We start from the raw sequence: 22102 nt of genomic DNA on the forward strand, positions 1-22102 counted from the left end.
CAGGTTCTGTGAGGCCCCAGCAACCAGCCTAGGGCACACCCTGGCCAGCACCTAGCACCCTTAGGTTCTATCCTAGAGGAGCCCAGAATATTCAGAAGCAAGACAGGTAGGTAGCAGGTTTGGATCCAATTCAAGACAGAGCTACCAGGGAGCGAAGTCTGAGCAAGAATCAACCCATCCTCACCCAGCTGGATTCCAATCACAACCTTCCCAATCATTTATTCACAGAACCCCAAGTGCAGTCAAGGTCCTAGTTCAATTAGTCCTACCCCCTTAAAAGCTACAGCCCATACCCGCGTGTACCAGGAGAGATCACTGTGTTCCCCTCCCTAGCCAAGAATCCCCTTATTTGTGCCTGGACTAACAGGAACAGGAAAAAATAACCAGTTACCTATAACCTGGAGACCAGACTCAAGACTTTCTGCATATGCCTCAAAATGTGAACCAAACCAGGTTTCCAACTTCACCTGAGCTGTTAAATTTACAGGGAGATCCATAATGCTTTTCACAAGACACAGAAAAGACCATCAGAGAAGGACAAGTTATTTCTGAAAAGAGTGTAATAAAAATTAAGCTCAAAGAAGGAAAAAAAAAAAAAAGCAACCAGCACTGGTCTGAGCAGGGTTGTTAAATGACATTTATGACTGCTCTACATTCCAGGAAGCAGCAGGGTGTGTTTATGGTACAGGATCCAGGGACACCCACTAGGTTCAAAATTCTGCCTCCACCACCTAAGACGTGTGATCACAGGCAAGTTACTTAAATCTTGGAACCCCACTTCCTTGTGAGAAAGTAGGGATACCCCAGAGATGATCCGCTGCCAAGTTGGGCCCACAGGCCAGTTATCTGTTCCAAGGAGTCTGTGCCTCGTCTTGTTGGTCTGAAGTGTTAAAACTCTGATCCTTGGGAATGGCTGCTGCCCCACCGGGCAGGGGCGGGGAGTCGTGTTAAGTGGCTGTGCTCTCACCCCACCAGCAGGTACTCTCCCCCTTCACGGAGGAGGGTCTGGAATTAGGTAGTTACAAAGCCCCGTGTCACCACCTCCTAACTACATCCAATCTTTCCCAGCTAGGCTAGAAGATGGTCATCACGGAAGAAGCAATGCGGCAAAACAAAAACTGAGGAGTGGCCTCTCTGCTCTTCTGAAGACTTCTCTCCTGCGCAGGGAGGTCCCGCAGGCACGGACAGAACCCTGCTCCAACACATCTACTCCCCTCTGAAGAAGCCATCACCCACAAAGGAGGCAGCACAGGGAAGGGTTCAGTGTTCAGTTTCCTTTAATGAGCCCCATTCTCCCCGAAGGGCAGGTGCAGGCAGCTGGGCGATGGCAAGAGGTGTTCACTTGAAGATCTTGCCCTGATTGAAGGCTTTGCCCACATGCTGGAAGGCCCCTTCCCAGCAAAAGTATTCTCGAACCAGCGTCTGGGTCTCCTCGCTGCTGGGATCTAGTTTCCGCCATGTGTATGACTCGTAGTCCACCTGCCAATCTGGACTCAGCTGGGAAGAAAAAGTCAGGGAAGAAGCATGTGGTCAGGTTATCGGACACTGTCCCATACCTGTTACTTCCAGCTCAGACACCCATCATCAGAGCCCAGGACGCCTGTGAACATGACTGCTCTTTCACGGGCACATTCCTTGGACTCTCCAGGACGCCCTCTGACTCAGGAATATGAGTGCATTTCCCAAATCCTTGCCCCACCTTCCCTGCACCTTCCTCACCGGAAAAGCAAGCTCCTGGCCTCGAAAGACCCAGACCCCAGAAATAGAGCTGCTATTGTTGGTTCCAAAGAGAATGACGCTGGCAAAGGCATTCTTCCTCAGTTTGTCCAATCGCTGGAACATTCCTGAAGGGGAAGAAGAACATTCAGCCTTTGAAATCGTATCACCCACTACCGTGGCCTCCCTTCCTCCCCCAGAGCCATCTTCTCACCAGTGATGAGGTTGCAACTCATGAAGGTCTGGGTGAGCTCTTCAGGGAAGCGATACTCAGAGTACCACAGGGACCAGCCATCCTTATCAAAGTGATCCCAAAAGTACGGCAGCGCCACGGAGAGCGTATCCTCGTTGGAGTACTTGCGCTTAAATTCATCCAACACAAAGGTACTGCACGGAGGGAATAAAGCAAGGAAGGCAAGGTGAGGAAGGTCCTACTGAGGCAACAGATGTCACCAGGCTGAAAGAAGTTAAGGGCGTTTTCACGACGAAGTATTGCTTTACAGAAAGTCACTGGACTGGCAGATGGATATCTCCTCAAGGGAGGAGAGCTGAGGGGTATGAGAGGGGGCCAGGGCAGCTAGGTACATGGTATGCAAGGCCGGGGTCGGTGGGGCCCAGGAGGGCCCAGGCCATCTGCCCCAAGAGAGGTGTGGCGAGCTGCTGCCCCCTGGTGGAGACTCCCAGTGAGAACTCTTCTTTCCTGTCTGGCCCCTCCCAGGGCTCCTCTCCATGAGTCACACTTAGTTCCTGACTCACCCAAGTCGCTGCCCACACCCCCACCCCCATCACACAGGCCTCTTCGGGTTACACACACTATAATATGACAGCAATGTTAAGAGATGAATGTTTTCAAAGGGCCTCCATGCCAAATCCTACAACCGCGTCCTTCAGTTACTCTGCCCAGAAACAAGTTCAGGAGCTGAAAACCCCTCAGGTGGTCTCTGAAGCAATCTAGCACAGGGACAGACACCAGGATGCCAGCGTCAGAATAGGAGAGGTGTCTCCCACCATGGTAAGCAGGCTTCCGTTTTGTTTTTTCCAATTATAAAAATAGATGCTGCCTGAAGAAGATCACTTGTGATGCCTTAATATTTTACTGTATTTCCCACTGGGGCTGTTCCAAAGATGCTGCATGTAGGCTGTGCCTTACACAATTTGTTCATCACCTGGCTACTGAGAATGTTACGTGACATAAATCTCTTAAACGCCCTTATACTGAATGTTTAACTTGTTCAATTATTAGTATAAGTAAGTCAACAAATTTGTAGAGTCAAACACTGTTACCGTTCCTCCTTTTATAAACAAATTTGGTTAAGTAGTGTGACTTGCTCACTGTTATAACGTAGCCAAGAACTGTCTTTTAACCAGAGGTCCTAGGGTCTTCCCAAATGCACATCAGAGACCTCATGTGAGGAACTTTACTGCCTCAACCACCTCAGAAGTGGAGCTGGGGAGTTTTCTTTCACTTCCTCCCGAACTTTATTATTCATGATCACGTGTCCATTTCTCCCCTTAAACTGAACATAGGCTCTAAACAGCTCCTGAAACAAGTTAGCTCAAAGGCCTTAAAATAACTAAAGTTAACTCTGGACTCATTTGAGTCTTGTCTTTCTGTCTTTGAAGACAACACCTTTAAAAATCCTGGGGTAAAGCATTTGGGCAGCTCAGGAGAGCACCATGGTAATGCAATCAACAGGTATGAATAGACATGCTAAAACAGTAACAAAGAATGCACAGGTTACTAAAGATTTATTAATGTTTACTGCCTGATTTATTTTCTGCCCAGTGTACAGACCCGAAATATGGGAATGTTTCCAGCTATCTGTTACAATAGCATATACAGTTTGGGTTGTATACTGCACATACCAAAAATGCTGCTCAGTCCTGACCTGATCTTGTGCTAAAAGGTTCAGAAACACATCTTTTAAAGAGCAGCTGTGTCAGGAGCCTCTTGTATGAAGTGCCTGGTAGGAAGATATCTCAGCTACAGCCCAAGTTGGTCTCCAAATTGGAAAGCAGCGGTTTCTTACAGCAACTCTCCAGTTACCATGCTTTTCGCTTATCACCACACATACTTCTTATGCCCATCACCAGTGTGTGTTCCTTCATCCCATATACAAAGCACTACAAAATGCGGAAGTCAAACAATCCTGCATCCTAAAGGACTAACTAGCGACAAGACAGATGGCTTTGGGAAAGGCAGAGTGAGTGGGCAAGAAAAAGAGAAAAGAGAACTAAGTGATGTGACCACAGAAGACATTTCTCATATTGCTTGAAACTCATTAATAAGGTGACACAGAGCAGCAGATGAAAAAAGATATGATTCTAAAAATCTCCCCTCTACTGTACTCTTTCTTCCAAGAACTCTACACAGTCGCCCACCTCATCTGCCTCTTTCTCCTTGAGGGGTTTAACTCCCCTCGTCTGGGAAACAACCAGACAAGCAGTATATAGCTATAGCCACCATTCTTTCTCTTAGTGAGCAATTCTGATACAGGCTGGTGCAGCAAAAAGACAATCAAAGGCTACTGACGTGGTGTCTGCTGCCTCAGCAAAGCCAGCCCAGCAGAACCGATGCCAGGCGCTCTCTGCATCTTCATCCTTCTTGCACCCCTCGATGTACTAGTTCCCAGCCATCTCAAATCTCGACAAGTGCACCCAAGACCAAACAAGTCACCAGCAAGTCACCTCCACACCGAACTCTGGGCCCGTCTGCTTTCTTTGCTAGAAAGAAGTTCTGATATTCTCAAATACCAGATGCACTAGAAACTTGCTTTCTTTTTTAAAATTCACCCATCTGTTGTTGATAAGCAACTCAATTTTGTATGGACAACCTAAAATCCCAAGCCCTCCAACATCCATACCTCTTGGGCAGATGGGCAAAGGGATCCTTGGCCTTCGGCTCGGCAGCCAGCGCCTGCTCACATTCATCCAGCTCCTCTTCAGGAGCAGGGGCAGCCGCCTTCTTCTCCTCTTTACCCTCCTTCCGCTCCGCCTGGGGCTTCGGCTTCTCTTCTCGAGAACCTTTCTCCTTCCGTGGGGTGTCCTTTTTAGGCTGGCTCTCTGCAAACTTTTTAGCTGGTGCAAAAGAGAGGAAGAAAAGTCAGTGTCTGGCCTCTTTCCACATCCCTCCCAAACCAGGTACAAGCATAGTAACGGGAGGAAAACTACCAGGGGGCCAAGTAAGGGACCCAGATGCCACAGTGCCTGCCACCAGTTCACTGTGCGACCCTGAGCAAGACTGCGACCCTCGGCGACTAATACATGCATACCAGAATTCTACGTGTTAACACAAAAGCGTGCCAGCACACGGGTGTGTAAGAATTAACAATGTGTAAGAGTGTCACACAAGATTAGCTACTACACACGATGCCCTATGTTCTGTGTGTCCACATAACCCAAAACCCAGACAGGAAATCTAGGGGTTAAGACTGAGCAAACCAGTCCCCTGATCCTGCCTGCATGTCCCCGGACCTCAGACTTACCATCAAACTGGGCCATTTTCTCACAGAGTTTCACCTCTCCCAAGACAGCCCGGAACTGGGGCTGGTTAATGCAGGTGAGGAACCAGCGGTTGGTATTAGGGAAGGCCTGGCGGAAAGAAGGCTCCAGAACCTGCCAGGATGCGAGAATGGACATGAAGTCAGTGGAGGGAAACATCCTGATGTGTCTGAGCCAGAGCCAGAGACCCATGCTTCTGTCTACACTGAAGCTCCAGCTCCTTTTCAGCCCCTAGACACCAGCTTTCCCAGGAGGGCTATGCCCACCTACCTTACTAGTCTTTCTCTAGCACCCCATCTAGTTTAATGGATGCTGGTCCCACCATCCATTCACTATGCATGGACTTGGCAGGAATACTTACATCATCCCTTACTCCTTTTACAAAGCCATTTCATACCTACAATTTCATGCATCAGTAAAATCGAAAAGGCTGGGACCAACAGAGGGCTACCAATGCCCTCCGCCAAATAACTAACAAAAACTACCTACATGAACTGCGTGATATGTGAGAAATACACGTATCATCAAAGTTCAGAAAGTAAATATTTGACAGCAAAAGAAATGTTTTATTTCAGAATGACAGTCCTTAAACTCAGCTTCATGAAAAATTAATTTACTGTTGTTTCCATTTACCAAGACCAGAGGGAAAACAATGCTATCAGGGTCACGCCACCATCACCTCTGTACGGCTGGTTCTCAAATCCTGCCCCACGACTCTCAAGCTACATGCCTTTGGCGGGCTACATTTCTCTCGCCCACACAACATGCAAAGACTCACTAAGATGGTCCCCGTTAGGCCTTGGCACAGGCTCTGACGAGAGTAGGTGTTTGTTTCTTTGTGGTTATCACATTACTATTCTGGACCAGCATCGGTTCAAGGACTGCTGTTTAGAACCAGCAATGTGCCATCTTTAACCCAGTAACCTCAATGGTGATTATTTCTACCTTAGTTTTACAGATTCCATGCAGAGAAGACTAATGGAATTCACACACAGCCCCCTCCCACACCCGCCCTCCTCAACAACCAATGAACTATTCCAAGTTCTGCCTCCAAAGATCCTAATGCTGAAGCAGCCACCCCTACCTCTTTCTTCACAACTAAACACAAACAGGCTGCCCTAGGAACATGGGAACAAACTACACATAACAGCTGCCAAACAGAAATTACGGGCGGCAGAGTAATACCGAACTTCTCAGGAGGGGAAGCAGTTGCGATGTAAGAAGATAAGGTTAGGGGGTCCACGTTAAAAGAGAACCAGGCATGACTTTCTCGACATAAGAGAAGTCATTTTTGGCCTAAGCCAGTCTGTGATCTGAACCTGGCTCTAATACTTGTCTTTGAACAGGTCTTAGTAACGAATGATCTTAAGGGCTTCCCTGGTGGCTTCGTGGTAAAGAATTCACCTGCAATGCAGGAGCCACAGGAGACGAGGATTCAAGCCCTGGGTCGGGAAGACATCCTGGAGAAGGGAATGGCAACCCTCTCCAGCATTCTTGCCTAGAGAATCCCATGGACAGAGGAGCCTGGTGGGCTACTGTCCGTGGGGTCGCAAAAGTCAGATACAACTTAGCGATTAAACCATCAACCATCAAAGGAATAAAAGACCACAGGAACAAAAGACTACAGAAAGAAAAGTAACAACATCAAAGATATTATATCAGTAGTAAAGACTCCCAATCTTGTTTCAGTGATAAAGATTAGCCTAAAGCCCTCAACTACCGGATCAACTGGAACCGAAGAGGCGATGATGATGATGGCACTTTCTGACCCTCGTGACTTCAATTAAGGTTCAAACCATTAGCCACCCAAGCCCCTTTATGAGTAGGCGTGTGCGTGCATGCTCAGCCACGTTTGAGTCTTATGACCCTATGGACTATAGCTCGCCAGGCTCCTCTGTCCATGGGATTTCCCAGGCAAGAATATTGGGGGTTGCCATTTCCTTTGCCTTAGCTTGAAACTTCCAATTTTGCTGTTAGGATAGATGCTTGGTGTTTTCCTTACCTGCTACAAGCAATAATAATAAATCCTTCTTTATCCTGCTCTCTGGCCTGGTAGTCTTTTGGCTCAACGCCCCTCAAGAGGCAAGCCCAGTTTTCCAGTAACAGTGGTCCTCAAGTAAGACTAGCTGTTGGGGCTTCCCTGGTGGCTCAGTGGAAGAATCCACCTGCCAATGCAGGACACAAGAGCTCAAGCCCTGATCCAGGAAGATCCCACCTGCCACGGAACTATACCCTTGTGCTACAACTATTCTAGAGCCTGGGAGCTACAACCACTGAAGCCCACAGACTAGGGCCTGCGCGCTGCTACAAGAGAAGTCACTGCTATGACAGGCTTGCACACCATGACGCAGAGCAGCCCCCACTCATCGCAACTAGAGAAAAGCCCAGGAAGCAATGAAGACCCAGCACAGCTATTAAAAAAAAGATCGTGCAGGCCCAGCTAACACGTAGCACAATTAGATAAATAAACAAATAAATACTTAAACAAAAAGGCCTAGCTATTACCTCAGACCCTCACATGAGCAAAATACAGGCAACCTGGCAGACGTGTCACTTTGTTTCTAACCCTCACCTACCCCCTGCCGACCCAGATTCTTTATAAATTTCACCTGTTTATAAAGCCACAACAGGGTGCAGACAACTGTGATGTCAGCCAGCGTCACACGTTCGCCCACCAGAAAAGTTCTTGTCTTCAAGTGAGCATCCAGCAGCCCCAGAATTCGCCTCACCTCCTCCTTTGCATTCTCTGTGGCCTATTGATTTAAAATGATCAGGCTCAGCAGTGGGTAGCAAGCCCTGTCCCTGCCCTTCTCCCCCAATAACAGAACCAAAATAGCTATTCCACTGAGTCCTGGCTGGCTGCAAATGTATCACAAATGAAGCTCTCAATGTTAAATTTCTTCAGGGTGCAGTCTGGCTTCATTTTAAACTGTACTAATCATAGTCATACATCTTCGAATTTTAGAAGTCACCTTAGAGGTCATCTGGTCTAACTATATTCCCTTACCATCTGATACAATCTTTTTACAGCAGAAATCTCTGGTCTGTCCACTCAGACCTCCCACCTCCGCGGGGTCTGCCCAGCGCTCCCCAGCACTCCCAGCTTACATCCCAAAGATTTAACTATTTAGGTGTTCTTGGCATCGCCCTTCCTATTCCTTCGTCCCGGATGCTCAGGAAGCGGATGCCACCCCGGCCCGTGGTCTCCCCCAAGCTCCAAGGCTCACCTGCTTGTTGTGGTGCATGATGCCCAAGGTCGGGAACACCCAGGTGCTGGCTGGTGGCACTATGTCGCTATCAGCAAAGCTCACCCACTGCACCACCTGCGCCGCTGCCTCGGGAGTACTTCCCCGCAGCTCCTCGTTGCTCACTGCAGAGGCGGAACATGAAGGTCAGAACTCTGGGGTTATGCCAAGACCAGTCCAGGTGCCTGGAAATTCCTCTTTCTGTCCACTCCAGCTCCCCCACCCTCCCCTACGCCTCAACCATCTCCAGACCCTCCCACTCCCACAGCCACTGCAGATTACCATAGTAGGCAATGGCATTGCTCTCGAACACACAGAATCCATCGTCACCCTCAAAGGCTGGAACCTGGTGACAGAATAGTCAAAAGTAAAATACACAGCAGTTTCTCACTAGTCAAGTCCAGGAGGCTCAACTGTTTTGAATAGAAGTTTTTATATAAGGCTGATATCCCTTGCTAACCGAACTCTTAACGCTATCTGAAACTCAAGAACCAAAACTACATGACTAACTTGCTACCCCCTACAATGTGAACTCACATAAGAAACCCCCCAAATTTAGATACTATTAGATATTTGTACATAATTCCTCAATCAAATAAGCAAAAGGCAAGAAACCAAGTCCTCTGCTGCTATCTATATTATCCAGAGCATTACCACGTACTACTCCACTGGACTTGACTTAGCATGGTTATTTATCTACCTCCCTAAACCTCTTGGGGCAAGAATTTCACTCACAGCAGGTATCTGACCTATTGACATTTGCACTGAGATCAGTCAAAATCCATTCGGTCTGCCTCGAAGCTTGTGTTTTACAGGAAATCACTTAAGAATTCTGTACTATTTTTAACTACAAATAAATCACCATCATCTCAAAATAAAAGTTTTAAGTCTCTGAAGTGTAAGGGAAAAAAATAACATGAAAAGATCCCCTTTAAAGATGGAAGCCATTTTCAGAGTGATGGCTTCTCAGTTCTCCTTGGGTTCTCAGGACCAAAGGCCCCTCTTCCACTTCCCTACTCACCTTGCCAGCAGGAAATTTACGGAGAAATTCGGGGGTGCGGTTGGTTTGGCCAAAATGGAAGTGGGGTGGTGCGGAGAGCACGCGGACCTGAGCCCCGCTGTACTGAGCGGCAATGAGGGCCTTGAAGGCCCTCCAGTTTTCAGGATATGTGTACAGGGTCTGTGGGGAAAAGATGGGGAATGAAACATTAATGACTAGAAGCGTCCCAGTCCTAAATGTTTCCAGGGAATGACTTCCCTGAGTAACCCCAATCCATTTCACCTCACTCCCTCTGGTGAACCAAGTTAGTTCTTCCGTGTCTGCCGTCAAGTGTAACCAGAGTCCCCTGAAATACCGAGGATAGAACTACACACCGACTGCTAAATAAAGCTTGACAGATGTGACCTTCTCTAAGGACGTCTCTAGAAGCATTCTCTTCCCCTCAAATATATTTCCAAGAAATACAGAACTTCTAGGTCCCTCAGACTCCATCTGCCGACAAACGCACAGCCCTCCCTTCCCCAGAGCCCTTGTTCATTCATTCATGGTTCCCGAGTGCCTGACTACTCTACTGCTGAGCCGCTCACCCATCAGAAGTATCACGCTTGTTTCCAAGACACACACATCGACCAAGACATTTCCGAGCCCACTCCAAATAGCCACTGGAACCGAATGGCATCTTAAATCAACTCGGTCTCCCTAAAAACCCTTTCATTTCTTGTCACGCATTCCATCTCTTCGGTCCTGTCCCGCAGTGAGTTCTCCGGGTTGCCTTCTCCCCTTCTATTAACCTGGCCAGGGAGGTCCAATTGGCCTGACTTCCCTGTCCAGAGACTCTTCTCGCTCCCCAACCTCCCCACCGGACCACCCTTAACCGTGGCCAGCCGTACCTGCCCATAAAGACCTTCCTCTTCGCCCTGTCCCTCCTGTTGCCCCACAAAACGGTCGCAAAAGTTTTGCCAACCTGCCCGGATCCCACGTCTCGAGGCGGCAATGAACCCGAACTGCTTTATCAAGCTCCAGATTGCCAGAATCTGGCATCCGTTTTCTCCTCTACCCCAGACCCTTCCACCTCTTCGGCCTCCCAGAGCCCTAGCCTCAGTTCCCCTCTGGGGCCTGGAGGCCCTACTCTCGAACAGTACGATCTCTAAACCCCGGATCAGTTCCCGACTCAGCTGCAGAACCCCTCTGACGCCGGCTGAGCCTGCTCGGGCAGAGGATGGCGTCGGATAGGATGACCTGGATCGCCGGAGCCGGCAAACTTACCCCAGCCGCCATGGTGATTCCGCAGAGAAAGGGGGTGGGGCTCTCCGCGCTGCCGCAAAGTAAGCCGTCAGGGAGAGAAGGGAGGGGGGAAGGGGAGAGCCGTGGAGAAACAGCAGCCGGAAAGCGAGGACGGCATAGAAGGCTTACGCACGACAGTTCGGTATCCCGCAGCAGCTGAATGGAAAAAGAAGTGGGTGGGGCCTACTGGCCAGCGCGGAAAAAACTCGCGCCGGCGCAGTGGGGGATGGCCAATCCGAGTCCGGACGTGGAGGTAGACCGCGTGGAGACGCTGAGTCTTGCCTGGAAAGCCGCCCCTCTGCAGCCACGTGGCAGAGCTGCCAGCTCGGCATCTTGCGGGGCACCAGAGGCGTTTCCCTCCTGGTCGCCTGGCCCATGGTGATTTGGTGAAGGTCGTGCCAGACCCACAACATCGTGGTCGTGTGACTCATTGGGGTGGCAACTGCGTGGAGATGACGGGGTCCCACGCTCCTTTTGTTACAGCTTTCTAGAGGAGAGATTGTACATCTAACCCAAGCCCAGGTCTGAAACCCTCCGTAAAAGTGAGGCTTTTTCCATTAAACCACCTTGCAGCTCACAGGTGCTGTTACCAAGAGGTACTCTTCCGGGACCCGCAACAGGGGAGGGACTGAGGGAGAACACAGCCAAGTTCTGTCACCTTGGAGGGGCTGACAGTTCAAATGAGGGGTTGCCCTTTACCCATGCTCAGATCTGAACATTTTTTACCCAATATGAAGAGAATGGATTTAGAACCCTGGACCCAAATTTCAAGCCCGTCACCATTCATAATCTGGGCAGGAATGTAAATGAGGAAGGAAACTTGGTTCTTTCCAGGTGCAGCTCAAGCCACCCACCCAGCACTCCATCTTTCCAGAACTCAGTACTGAGAGTGTCCAGGTTCCAATCACTTGCCCTGGGCATGAAAGGAAATAGCCTGGGAGACAGACTTATTTTAGGGTGACAAGACAAGGTACCTCTGAGAGTGCACTAAGCACTTAGTCGGGGAAGGAGTCTTATCACCAGGTGGAAATAGAGGAAACTAGTGTTCATTAAACTAGCAGCTTTATTGCCTTTCAGGGTTCCCATCTTCACTTAAGCAGATTTCGAAGTGCTTGAGGGAGAAAAACCTGTAAGAAATGATGGAGATCAGGGAACAGGCCTTGAGAATCCTGGAGTGGGGTCACAGTGAGACTCTGGTCAGCCTGGGAGGCGGACGCCACGAAGGTCAGGAGTGGCTCGGCCTCTGGCCTCTGTTCAGTACTGCTCAGTCCCCGCAGCTCCTGGGTGACCTGAGCCTCAGTTGCCAGCCACTCTGCTCCCGAGCCAGCACCAGCTCCACCTCCTTCCTTGATTTGTTGCTGCAGGCGTCTCCGGGCACGCCGCCGCCCCTGCCACACACGGTGCCACAAGGCGCAGCGCCAGCTCACTGCGAGCGACACCCGCTTCTCGGCCTCGGCCTGAGACCCTTTACAGGCTGCCTCAGGTCCTCTGGGCCCCTGCTCAGCCAGCGCTGCGGTGCCTGACTGCCCCTCTTCTCTAGTGGCTAGATGCTTTTCAGTCATCAGGGGCAGCTCCCCCGGCTGCCCAGGGCTCCGCATCACCCAGTCCTGCACCGACTCTCCAACCTCTATGACCATCTCTTCCACGCCATCTTCACTGTGCTCCCCTGCACATCCCTGCTGCTCCTCTGGCTCCTCCTCACAGCTTTTTTTCTGTCCGTCTAGTTTTGCTCTTTTGCTTTTCCCTCCCTGGGGGGCCTCCTCAGGGCCACCTCCCTCTGACCGCAGTCTCTTGGTTCCCTGTTCTATATGGCACCCTAAGGCTTCCCTTAACACCTGGGCCAGCACAGCAGTGAGCTGGGTGAAGGAAGCAGGGGGTAAGGGGATAGGTGTCGCAGAGAGCATGGAGCTGGGGGAGCTGGGCTGCAGAAGGGGAAGCAGCCCCCAGTCCCGACCCCGGGAAGACCGCCGCTGGTACTGGAGGCTTCGACAGTAATTGGCTGCCGCTCGGCAACAGTTCTGTAGCCTCCCAGCCACTCGGCTGGTCACGTTGGCTGCCACATTGTGACTCAGGTCAAAGGGGTCCTGGAGATTCATGGGGCCGAGGCGCAGGCCCTCCGAGAGATTAGAGGGCAGGCCCCCTGCCACAGGTAGTGCCTGACCCTCCCGCAGGGACAGCAGGGAGCCACGAAGATCCCAACAAGAGACGCAGGAGAAGAACTGGGCCAGCAGGGAACCTGGAGGAAAGAGGAAGAGCAGGGAAGAGGGGTCCCTTAGAGACCAGAACTGAGATCACCCTTGCGCCACAGCCATTCCCTGAGCTGGACTTGCCTTTTCCCTCCCAAGTGGCTCAGAGGAGTGCCAGAGCCAGGCTCCTCTGATCTCAATAAACAAGAGGTCAAACCTCTCTCCCCACAGTGACCCCCAGATACTGCCCCTTCACCCTGCTAGCAGCATAACCTTGGGCAAGCCACTTCATTACTCCAAGGCAGTTTCTTCATCTGTAAAGTGGCAATAATGATATTAACTAACCCACAAGGGCTGCTGTGTGCCAGTAACTGTGTCATTAACACCACTTGTTAGTCCTCTCCCAGGCTCCCCAGACTCACTCAGAGGCTCCTTATTGGTGCTGGGCTCCAGTCTTGAGGCATCTCTGGGGAAACTACAGTCCCAGCCATCAACCTCTACCTGTTCGCCTATGAAAGTAAAAAAGTTGAAGGTCAGCCTGAAAGCAGGAAGACGGGTGGGGGCTTGGGGGGCAGATATGGTAGTGGTGGCAGAGATCTCATTCCCAGGAAGCTCAGTATGTCTAAGATGAAGAAGAGAGATGAAGGTCAGGAGATAGGGCGGGTGAAGGCCAGGCTGCTGTACCTGCTTTCTGGGTGAGCTGGGACACAGTGGGCAACACAGGAGGGTCCCTGGTCTGAAGGAAATAGATCACGAGCAAGGTCAGGGCGTAGTTATTGAGAAGTGGGCCACTCCCTGCATAAATAATTAATTCCGGTTAGATCAGAGGCAGTTCTGACCCCCTCCTTGGCAGTTTTCACAACCCCGCTTCCTTCTCTCCCCGAATCCCTGCCTCTGCCCCGACACCAACGCAGCCCCCGGTCTGTCCTGATTCATTCTCACCTGACAGCCCTCGACCCTGAGCCCAGCAGCGCAGAGTGTACACAAGGGGCCGTACTCGCCCATCCAGCTCAGAGCAGAGACTCAGGAAGCGGGAGTTGTGCAGGGCCAGCCTAAGACAGAGGGCAGACAGGGTGTCAGGGCTCAGGAGCTTGTCACCCCCCAGCTCTCACTCCAGACTTGCATAATGGCGGCCAGCTGAAGAAGGCCAAAAGAGGGTTTCCCGGGGTGTTTCTCTGACATGGTCTGGAGAGAGTGTGTACAAAGGAACATCAAATGGGATGTCCCTAGTGGTGCAGTGGGTAAGAATCCGCCTGCCAATGCAGGGGACATGGGTTTAATCCCTGGTCTGGGAAGATTCCACATGCCTTGGAGCAACAAAGCCCCTGTGTCACAGCTACTGAAGCCCTCGTGCCCAGAGCCTGTGCGCCGCAACAAGAGAACCCCACAAACCACAACGAAGAGTAGCTCCCGCTCACCCCAACTTGAGAAGCCCCTGCAAGCAATGGAAGACCCAGTGCAGCCGAAAATAAATAATAATTTTAAAAAAAAGTGAATGTTGCTTCTTAAAAAAAAAAAAAAACAACACATCAAATGTGTTTGGGAAACACTATATCCTATAAATGTCCTGGAGAGTCACAGAGCATGTTATTAATAAGACTGATCAGAACACTTACTATGCAAAGAAACAAAGACGGGAAGGGAGAGGGAAGGAGGAAAGAGCAAGTAGGAGAGGAGGGGAGGGAGAAATTGGCCTGTCTTAACTTAGCATTTCCCAAACTTACTCAACCATGGAACTCTTTCCTAAATCCTTAAAATCAGTATCCCAGGAAACATACTTTCCAAACATTGAAATGAAAGCCAGACATGAGATAAGTGTTAGAAAGAGAGACGGGACTAAGTAAGGACAACCTCAAGCCTCAGCTGGTGCAGGGCGCCTCCCCCCACCCCTCCCTAGAGTACCAGCTGGCCTTCCCCCACCACCTCAAAGGTACCGGTTACTGAGGGAGATGTCACCATGGAGACCTGAAGGCCGATGGCAGAACCTGACCACAGGGCGCCGGGCAGAGGGCACGGTCTGGACTCGGTACACTCCAGGAACACAGCCCCGAAGGATGGATCCCACCAGCTCCAGCATGGCCCCCTCTTCTGCTTTCTCCCCCTTCAGGCCCTCTGCCAGTTCCACTGCCTTCCCCAGGTCCCCCTCTCCCTGGTCCTCCTGCAGCGGCGAGGCTGGAGGCAGGGACTGGGGAGAGGCGAGGGTCTCAGAGGCCAAAGCAGAGTCTGGAGTCCGAGGTGCCAGTGAGGAGGAAGGGGCTTCAAAGTCCAGGGCTTCCGAGTCTTGAGGAGAAGCTGGAGGTTGTGAGTCTGGAGGGGAGGCTGGGGTGCAGGCCAGGGCTTGAGGATCCAGTGGGGATGCCAGAGCTGAGTCCAAGGAGGGAGATTCTGGAGCCTTTGGGGCTGGCTGTGGATGGAAATGGGCTGGGTAACTGTCTCTCCTGCTGCCCCCTAACTGGGGAACAGTCCATCTCTAAGATATATCTATTACAATTTATTATGGGCTGGGCCCTATTCTAAAGGCTTTATAAAAGTACTAACTCTTTTAATCCTTACAAGCCTTTTTAAAAATTAACCTTTTAATGCCATAAAATAAACAGTCTACATTTTATAAAAATATTAGTCAGGAAAAGCAAAAACAGGTAGAGGAACTATTTCAGATTCAAGAAGACTAAAGGAGGAATTCCCTGGTGGTCCAGTGCTTAGGACTCTGCACTTCCACTGCATGGGGCACAGGTCTGATTCCTGGTCAGGGAATGAAGACCTTGCAATTTTCATGGCACAGTCAAAAAAACCAAAAACAACCTTTTGCAGGGAAGAGATATATGGGAATTCTGTACTTTCTGCTCAATTTTGCTATGAATCTAAAACAGTTCTAAAAAATAGTTTATTTAAAAAATAATAACCCTTTCCTACTCCCAAGGCAGAAACTGTACATTAGATGTTACAAAACACAGATAAGCAAAAACATAATCCATTGTTGTATGGCATTTCATATCTCTCTCTCTCTCTCTCTCTCTCTCTCTTCCAGTAAGATATTACATGCGCCATTTTGAAATTTTGTTTCCCTCTTATAAATGTCACCTATTCCATGTTGGTTCATTTTATCCTATCCAATCACATCCATGTTTCTCCAATCATAACAACCCTTTCAGGCAGGTCCTATTATCCTCATTTTACAGATAGGAGCTAAGGCATGAGAGGTCAAGGGCTCGCCCAGCGTCACACGACCATTCCCACTAACTCTTCACAGCTGCCTCCACGGTCACATACCTGGGGCTCGTCCAGGTCCCCCAGATCCAGGAAGAGGTCAAGATCACAGCCATGGACGTCAAAACTGTTTATGGAGGAGCCAAAAGGATGGATCACACAGCCTGGGTGCCGAGAAGAGAATAAGGGTCATGAGACACTGCAGGGAATAAGTGGTAGAAAAACAACGTGGCACAAAGATGGAAAAGCAAGCAAGTGAACACCACTAGCTGAGGGAGGCTGGGGATGCAGACACAGACGGCTCAGACAGAGCAGGGCAGTGACTCACCAGGGAAGAACTCTGTGAAGACTTCCTGCATTAGGGCCACCACAAGGCTCCGAAGCTGCCGCTCAGCCTCGGAGAGCTCCCTCAGCCCCACGAGCTTCACCATTTGTGCTTCCACGTCTGGGGCCTCAGCGAGTGCTTTGATCAGCTGGTGACTGTCGGGGGCCACTCTTTTGGGGGACCTAGAGGCTGGGCTCTGGAACTCTTTCTGCTCCCGTGGCCGGACCCTCAGGCGATGTCCTCCCAGGCTGTGCTGGGGCTGTGACAAAACAGCTTCCCGGGCACCCAGGTCCCCCATCTCCACGATGGCAAACACTCCCTGTCAAACCACAACAGAGACAATGATGACAGTTCTGGAACCAAGAATCCAAACACATGGTCTAACAGTAGATGAGAATCTTCAAGATGGGGACCACCCTATAAATTGGAAATATTTGCTTCCAGTTTCTATAACATCAGGGAACATATTTATTTATTTTTTAGCTGTGACATAAGGCTTATGGAATGTTAATTCCCCGACCAGGGACTGAACCCTTGCCCTCGGCAGTGAAAGTGCAGAGTTCAAACCACTGGACCACCAGGGAATTCCTGCTGGGGAACATATTTAGAAAAGCAATTCTCTCTCTCATTCAAATTGCACACATTTTATTCTCACCTAAGCCTGCCTCTGAAAAACTTCATTTTACTTATTTCATCAAACCCCAGTCATCCCAGTGACATTTCACTGGTTACACTAAACTCACCCCCTAACTTTTCCTGCTTTAATTCGATTCTTTTAATATTAAGAATCCATGTAATGATCACTGTGTTAAGTGTAAACATAAACACATAAACCCTGTTTTTTTTTTTAAGTCTACATTCTTTTTAAATTAATTTATTTATTTGGCTGCACTGGGTCTTATTTATGGCATGCGGGACCTAGTCTCCTGACCAGGGATTGAACCCAAGCCCTCTGCATTGGGAGCACAGTCTTAGCCACTGGACCACCACGGAAGTTCCCATTCCATATTCTTTTACATTCTCTTCAGTGGTAAAGTTAGAAACCTCATTCTGCTTATAAAAAGGAGCCCTCTATAGTAACTAAGACAGTGTGGTACTGTGACAAAACTTTAGCTAGACTCACTAAGAAAAAAAGAGCAAAGGCTCCGATAAATAAAATCAGAAAAGAAAGAAGAGAAATAACAGTGGATACCACAGAAATACAAAAGGTAAGAGAATATTATGAACATGAACACCCATACACCAACAAACTGGACAACCTAGAGAAAGGGACAAATTCTTAGACTCACCCAACTTTCCAAGACTGAATCAGGAAGAAATGGAAAATCTGAATAGACTGATCATTAGGACAGAGACTGAAACAGTAATCACAAAGTTTCCCAAAAAACAAAAGTCTAGGATCATCAAAAATTTAAACCTATCCTTCTCAAACTACTCCAAAAAACTGAAGAGGAGAGAATACTTCCTAACTTATTTTTACAAAGTCAATGTCACCAATATAAAAACCAGACAGAGACAACACAAAAAAAGAAAACTACAGGCCATTATCTCTGGGGAACACAGATGCAAAAATCCTCAAAAAAGTATTAACAAATCCAATACAATAATACCTTAAAAGGATCATAAACCATAATCAAGCGGGGTTTATTTCAGGGATGAAGGGATGGTTTAACATCCATGAATCAATCAACATGACACATACTTTAACAAACTGAAGGATAAAAATATGATCATCTCAATAGATGCAGGGGAAAGCACGTGACAAGATTCAGCATTCATTTATAATAAAAATTCAATTAAAGAGGCATAGAAGGAATGTACCTCAACATAATAGAAGTCGTATATGACAAACCCACAGTTAACATCATTCTCAACAGTAAAAAGTTGAGAAAATTCCTTTAAAATCAGGAGCAAGGATGTTCATTCTCACCACTCTTATTTAGCACAGTCCCAGCCAGAACAACTAGGCAAGAAAAATAAATGAAGGGCATCAGATTGGGAAGGAAACGCAAAATTATCACTGTTTTCAGGTGACATGACCTTATATATAGAACAGCCTAAAGCACTTCCCTGGTGGCTCAATGGTAAAGACCCACCTGCCAATGCAGGGGACATGCATTGGTCTGGGAAGATTTCACACACCATGGAGCAACTAAGTCTGTGTGCCACAACTACTGAGCCCGTGTGCTGCAACTACTGAAGCCCGTGCACCTACAGCCTGTGCTCCGTAACAAGAGAAGCCATTGCAATGAGAAGCCCGTGCACGGCAATAAAGAGTAGCCCCCGCTCACCAAAACTAGAGAAAGCCATGCACAGCAATGAAGACCTAGCTCAGCCAAAAGTAAAATAAAGTTCTTTAAAAAATCAGCCAAGTTTTCCCACATTCACTATGTACCAGACTCTCAGCCAAGTGTTATATATGAATATCTATGTGGTAGGTACTAAGGCTTCCCTGGTGGCTCAGCAGTAAAGAATCGACCTCCAATGCAGGAGATGAGGGTTCGATCCCTGGGTTGGGAAGATCCCCTGGAGGAGAGCATGGTAACCCACTCCACTATTCTTGCCTGGAGAGTCCCATGGACAGAGGAGTTTGGCAGGCTACAGTCTATTGGGTCACAGAGTTGGACATGACTGAGGCAACTGAGCATGCATGCCCGGTAGGTACTATTATTATCTCCATTTTATATCTGAGGAGACATGAATAGCAAGGTCAAGTAACTTGCTCAAGATCTTAGTTCCCTGACAGGGAAGCCTAGTGCAAAATTAGCAATTAACAAATATTTGGCAAATGAAAGACTGATAGAATAAATAAACGACCAACAAGGTCCCCAGTGACTAACTCTGACAAACTGATAAAATCCCAGCAGGGGTAGCGGGCGAGGGTGAGAGATACAAAGCTGGACTAGCGCCCAAGTACTGCAGTGCCCAGCAAGGGCAAGTCACGTTAGGAACGAGCAGAAACAATCAGCTGGTTCCTCTCCCTCGTTTCTTTTGGTGTGCAGCACACGTGACTCATTCTTTACCCACAGAGTCATTCACTCTACCTTGTCCTTGTCCATGACAACACTGGCCACAGGTCCAAATGCCTGGAAGTACTCAGAGAGCTGAGTAGAATCCACATCCCGGGGAAAGCCACTGACAAACACGCTTCGAAGCCCCTGGGCCTTTCGAGTAGCTCGTAGTTCCACCAGGTGCCGGTGCTTCCGGCCTCCCAGGTGGGCATCAAGGCTGGGTCCTGCAAAGACAAGCGTGAGACAAAAGCATCTGAATCGCGCTTCAGTGTACCTACTCTGACTTTGTTCTCTGCATACCTAGATCCTAGTGATGCTTACAAGCCGCTGAAAATGTGATTTTTGAATAACAAAGTCCTGGCTCCTTTCAGCTTCCTCTCTTGTCCATTTGTCTGTACAGCGCATTCTAAGTGGTCCCCAGGAGAACTAGCTGTACACAAGTATTTCTTAAACCACCTGTAAGTGCCAGATAGAGCAACACCTGTACACTGTGAAGAAACTAACAGGTAACTTATCTAGGTCATATATCAGTTCAGTTGCTCAGTCGTGTCCAACTCTTTGCAACACCATGGACTGTAGCACGCCAGGCTTCCCTGTCCATCACCAACTCCTGGAGCTTGCTCAAACTCATGTCCATCGAGGCAGTAATGCCATCCAACCATCTTATCCTCTGTCATCCCCTTCTCCTCCTGACTTCAATACATAGATGAACTAAATAAATCAGGACCCTACACTATCTCCCACTAATCATTCCTGAGTATAACAGAGATTTCAAGGGCAGAATCAGAAGTCACACTACCAAGAAACAAATCCTAGTTCTGTCAAGCTGTATGAAATCTTGGGCAAGTAACTTAATCTCTCTATTCATGTCTCCTCAGGTATGAAATGGAGATATTAATACTTCCTACCACATAGATACTGTTCACACATAGCACTTGGCCCGACTCTGGGACATGGTGAATGTGGGGAATCTTAGCTGATTTTTTAATTTTCTATTGCCCTTTGAGTCAGCTGTTTGACATCACCAAGGGTTCTGTGAGGCCAGAGAAGACTATCCTGGATTTCTGGCTTGCCCTACTGGACAGTGGTAGGGCATTTTTCATTCACAATGAAAAATGAAAGATCATGTTTAGGTGAGATTATGATTCCAGACTTCAGAAGTGCAAGCTGAGGTTTCACTGGGCCTCTTGCACTGTCATAAAAGGACGTGGTCTCCTTTTCCAAACCCACCTTCCAAATATGCATACCGCGCTACTTCACCATCTCTGCCTTTGGGGAGCTTCTCTTGTAGGGCTTCTTTCCCTACTACCTTCTCTGTGATCCTGCAGCTTTCCAAACAGAGGGTATTGAAAATTATCTCCATCTCTAGATTGGAAGCTTCCTCACCTCTCTAAATTCCCTCTCCCCGCCCTAGAGCTGGATGTCCAATACCTGACAGTTAAAGAGGGAATAAAATAACGAAATTTCCGTCGTGGAGATTTCAGATACCGGGACGGTGGGGTATAAGGTGCTGGGACTCTCTCCACTTTGGAATCCCCCCGGACGGCTGAGAGAAAACGGAAGTGAGACCCTACCAACAGACTTGGCAAGAACTATGACCTGTAACCCTAATCTTCACTAGGACCCCAAAACGAAACCGCCCCCCGAGTAGCCACCGCTTACGGTTGGCTGTAGTGATGTGACAGAGGCAGCAGCGGAAACCCCCACGAGGCAGCGGCTCGATATCGGAATCCACTGCAGCCATCGTGACGCTCCGGTACTAACAAAATGCAACCACCTCAGCCACGACCGGAACTCCCTCCTACAAACGGCAACGCTCTCAGAAGCAACTTCCGCCGGTCCAATAGGAAGTGACGCATCGTCGGCCAATCGCGCGGTACACTTTGCTGAAACCGAGCTCTTTCGGCTCAGGGTGCCGTCTCCTGCCGGAGTTAGGTCTCTATCCGCGCTTGGAAAACTGTCCACGATGCTTATCTGCATGCGGTAAGCCAATTGGTGTGCTCTGAGCGGTTGAGACGTTGATTGGCCCCAAGACCATGAATATTCACAAGGCAGCCACACGGTCTGAGCCGGGTTTCTGGCCGGGCCCCGTCCTTGACAGCCGGCGGTTTCCTTGCTGGATTCGCGGGGCAGCAGAGACCCGTGGGGTTGTATCCTCAACCCCATATTTACCTGGTAGATAAAGGCGAGTCCTTCACGAAGCCCGGTCTGTTCCTAGTCTCCAAACCTCCTGAGGACTCATCCTCTTCCCTCTGCCGCCGGTCCTTTCTCAGAATGGTGTTCTGCGCCCGCTTCCTAGCCCTGATTGGGGAGCTCTTCCCCCCGCCCGCGCACCTTTAGAACTCCACGGGCCCACAGCCAGATGGCCTTTCTTCTTCGATAGCCGTCTGCGTGGAGTATTCACCAGATGCCAGAGGCTCCCACCCATTTAAAGGCATGCAGCGGAAACTGCTGTGATAGCAACTGCGTAAAAACATTGGAGGGTGCTGATACAACCGCAGACCGTTGTAGTGGTCATTTCTCCCGACACCAGAGGTGTTGGCTTAGGCCAGGAAGAGATCAAGTTTGCTGAGGAGGCCCCAGGGACAGGGACCATGAGATAGAGGGGCCTATCAGCTGGGCCGAGC

At 49.2% G+C, this 22102-nt stretch overlaps 2 protein-coding genes across 2 annotated transcripts; both read right to left on the bottom strand.

Annotated features, from left to right (window-relative positions):
• EEF1G (eukaryotic translation elongation factor 1 gamma) lies at positions 1260-10881 on the bottom strand. Its single transcript, XM_005699776.3, has 10 exons — positions 10729-10881; positions 9484-9642; positions 8745-8808; positions 8445-8587; positions 7827-7970; positions 5202-5331; positions 4581-4794; positions 1931-2103; positions 1720-1844; positions 1260-1497 (listed from the first exon to the last, which is right to left on the bottom strand). Exons 1-10 carry the CDS (start codon positions 10738-10740, stop codon positions 1339-1341), a joined length of 1323 nt encoding a protein of 440 aa, XP_005699833.1. The 5' UTR covers positions 10741-10881; the 3' UTR covers positions 1260-1338.
• On the bottom strand, positions 11792-21619 carry TUT1 (terminal uridylyl transferase 1, U6 snRNA-specific). The gene is made up of 9 exons (XM_018042694.1): positions 21138-21619; positions 19509-19699; positions 16468-16783; positions 16203-16303; positions 14867-15336; positions 13875-13984; positions 13617-13727; positions 13355-13441; positions 11792-12982 (listed from the first exon to the last, which is right to left on the bottom strand). Exons 1-9 carry the CDS (start codon positions 21217-21219, stop codon positions 11835-11837), a joined length of 2616 nt encoding a protein of 871 aa, XP_017898183.1. The 5' UTR covers positions 21220-21619; the 3' UTR covers positions 11792-11834.

This window comes from Capra hircus, chromosome 29 (assembly GCF_001704415.2).
Source record: "Capra hircus breed San Clemente chromosome 29, ASM170441v1, whole genome shotgun sequence".
Taxonomy (NCBI): Eukaryota; Metazoa; Chordata; class Mammalia; order Artiodactyla; family Bovidae; genus Capra; species Capra hircus.

Coding starts and splice junctions, on each gene's coding strand:
- EEF1G (XM_005699776.3), bottom strand. Junction 5,332..7,826: donor TGTTGTGGCTTTATAAACAG/GTGAAATTTATA, acceptor GCATCCTGGCAG/GTTCTGGAGCCTTCTTTCCG. Junction 2,104..4,580: donor TTTGCCCATCTGCCCAAGAG/GTATGGATGTTG, acceptor CCCTCCGTGCAG/TACCTTTGTGTTGGATGAAT.
- TUT1 (XM_018042694.1), bottom strand. CDS start 21,219: ATGGCTGCAGTGGATTCCGATATCGAGCCGCTGCCTCGTGGGGGTTTC. Junction 19,700..21,137: donor TCACATCACTACAGCCAACC/GTAAGCGGTGGC, acceptor TTGTCTTTGCAG/GACCCAGCCTTGATGCCCAC. Junction 15,337..16,202: donor GGGACCTGGACGAGCCCCAG/GTATGTGACCGT, acceptor TTCCATCCACAG/CCAGCCCCAAAGGCTCCAGA.